A 2,500-nucleotide genomic window follows, 5' to 3' on the forward strand; every position below is an offset into this window, starting at 1 on the left:
CTCAAACATTTAGGAGTGACCTTTATCTTGTTTAATGATAATACAAATGATGATGATAGTAATAATGCCATCATTATTTTTTGTAATTATTAAGTCTTAGTTCAAAGTTATATTTATGAAGCTTACCAAGTCTTTTAATACTGGTAACTTTGATTTGGTTGTTGTTGCTATTATGTTTTTGTTCAGAAGACTAAGTTTCATATCTTAAGTTTCTATTTTTATACATTTTATTTATCAGAACTTTAATATATTTCGATGTTCCTCTGTTCCACTGTGACAATATTATTTAAAAATAAACAAGTTTGTTTTTAAAATGCATTATCATATTATTTTTGTCAATACTCATAAATAACTACAAATAACTAATGTTAGGGAAATCTGTTAATGTTTTGTTGCGCGTTTCTGAAAAAAAAAAAATATATATCGGCCGATATATCGGAATATCGGATTTTTAAATCAACAAATATTTGTATCGGTATCGACCTTCAAAATCCTTTATCGGTCGGGCTCTAATATTTAAGACCTTTATCATGTGTCAATTTGGTTGTTTTTTCGAAAAATGTAAGGATTATATTAATATTAACTCACAAAAGCTTAAGAGAAACCAAGGCAACAGGCTATAACTCCCAAGTTACGGTTCTTTCCTTTTGTTTTAGGGCGATGAAGTTGAGTTAAGGTTCTCTACCTTTGTTTAGCCGTGCATCAGAGGGAAGTTACTCTAGACCAGGGGTTTCAAACTCATGGCCCGTGGGCCAAATCCGGCCCACGTCCGGCCCAATTCCTGCCCGCGACGTATGTCAAAATAATAATGTAATTCGGCCCTTGAGGGTATTTTTAATTGCAACAAACAACGATACTGATTAAAATAGACGATAGATCCAAGTACGGTGACAAATCTCATTTGTAGGCTACTCTCCTCCACTATTTGCTAGACCAGCTAGCTAGGCTACTCAGCCGTGCATCAGAGCGAAGCTACTGCTTCCTTTAGCTAGCTAGGCTACTGTCCTCTTTTAGGCTAGGGTATTTTATTTCCATTCGTACTCTTTTAGGCTAGGCTATGTTATTTATTTCCATTTGTCATCTTTTAGGCTAGGCTATGTTATTTATTTCCATTTGTCATCTTTTAGGCTAGGCTATGTACAACTTTCTGTTTGATCTATTTCCTCAGTCTTGTGATGACACAGTTATAAAGGCTAATCCATCAACTGCATTAATTAATGAGATAGGCTAGCATATTGGTCAAATAAAATGGTTTTGGACCTTATGTGTGTGTGTAGACTCCTGAGTGATTAGACAGTGACCAGTGTGTGTGTGTGTGTGTGTGTGTGTGTGTGTGTGTGTAGACTCCTAAGTGATTAGACAGTGACCCGTGTGTGTGTGTGTGTAGACTCCTGAGTGGTTAGACAGTGACCCGTGTGTGTGTGTGTGTGTGTGTGTAGACTCCAGAGTGATTAGACAGTGACCCGTGTGTGTGTGTGTGTGTGTAGACTCCTGAGTGGTTGGACAGTGACTCGTGTCAGAAGTGTGAGCAGCCTTTCTTCTGGAACTTCAAACAGATGTGGGACAGCAAGAAGATCGGCCTCAGACAGGTAATACGCACAAACGCACGCACACACAAGACAGGCAATACACACACACACATATGGTAAATGTATTTGTGTGTGTGTCTGGGTGTGTGTATTTGTGTGTGTGTGTGTGTCTGTGTGTCTTTGTCTGTGTGTATGTGTGTGTATGTGTGTGTGTGTGTGTGTGTGTGTATGTGCGTGCGTGTGTGTGTGTGTGTGTGTGTTTCAGCATCACTGCAGACGTTGTGGTCAAGCAGTGTGTGGTAAATAAATGTGTGTGTGTGTGTGTGTGTTTCAGCATCACTGCAGGCGTTGTGGTCAAGCGGTGTGTGGTAAATGCTCTTCTCGGCGGTCCACCATTCCACTCATGGGCTTTGAGTTCCCTGTGAGGGTGTGTGACAGTTGCTATGAATCCATCACAGAACAGGAGTGAGTATACACACACACACACACTATACGTACATACACACACACACTATATATATACATACACACTCACTATATACACACACAGACAGACATGTGGACTCGAGTCACATGACTTGGACTCGAGTCAGACTCGAGTCATGATTTTAATGACTTCAGACTTGACTTGATAAAATTCTGCATGACTTGCGACTCGACTTGGACTTGAATACTATTCACTCGAGACTTGACTCGGACTTTGCCTCTTTGACTTGTGATGATTTGACATGTCTCGAATCAAAAACTAAATTTCCTGATCGTGGACCAGTCACCCCAGAGACGCTTTCCCTCCGCGACTAAAAAAAAAAATTTAAATAAAAATAGCGAGACAAGTGGCCAGAGCACAGTTCAGTGCTGCCGCTACCCCCACACGCGTTACGCACTGTGTGTAGGGCACCAAGAGACCGAGGAAGGACCAACATTTAGCCAATAAATAGTAGCTTTACTGCAAACTGATTTGCACTCTTGTT

General features: G+C 40.1%; 1 protein-coding gene across 1 annotated transcript in view; it reads left to right on the plus strand.

Moving 5' to 3' along the window:
- wdfy2 (WD repeat and FYVE domain containing 2) overlaps positions 1–2,500 on the plus strand; it is a 34,087-nt gene that overhangs the window by 27,586 nt on the left and 4,001 nt on the right. Inside the window, exons 9-10 of the mRNA XM_076262929.1 lie at positions 1,488–1,589; positions 1,864–1,994. Of these exons, the coding sequence (XP_076119044.1) occupies positions 1,488–1,589; positions 1,864–1,994 (233 nt within the window). The remainder of the gene's footprint in view (positions 1–1,487; positions 1,590–1,863; positions 1,995–2,500) is intronic.

Source organism: Alosa pseudoharengus, unplaced genomic scaffold (assembly GCF_046254945.1).
Source record: "Alosa pseudoharengus isolate Yale_2024_CS ecotype anadromous, Long Island Sound unplaced genomic scaffold, YU_APseudo_1.1 YU_APseudo_1.1_scf_3, whole genome shotgun sequence".
NCBI classification, from domain to species: Eukaryota; Metazoa; Chordata; class Actinopteri; order Clupeiformes; family Clupeidae; genus Alosa; species Alosa pseudoharengus.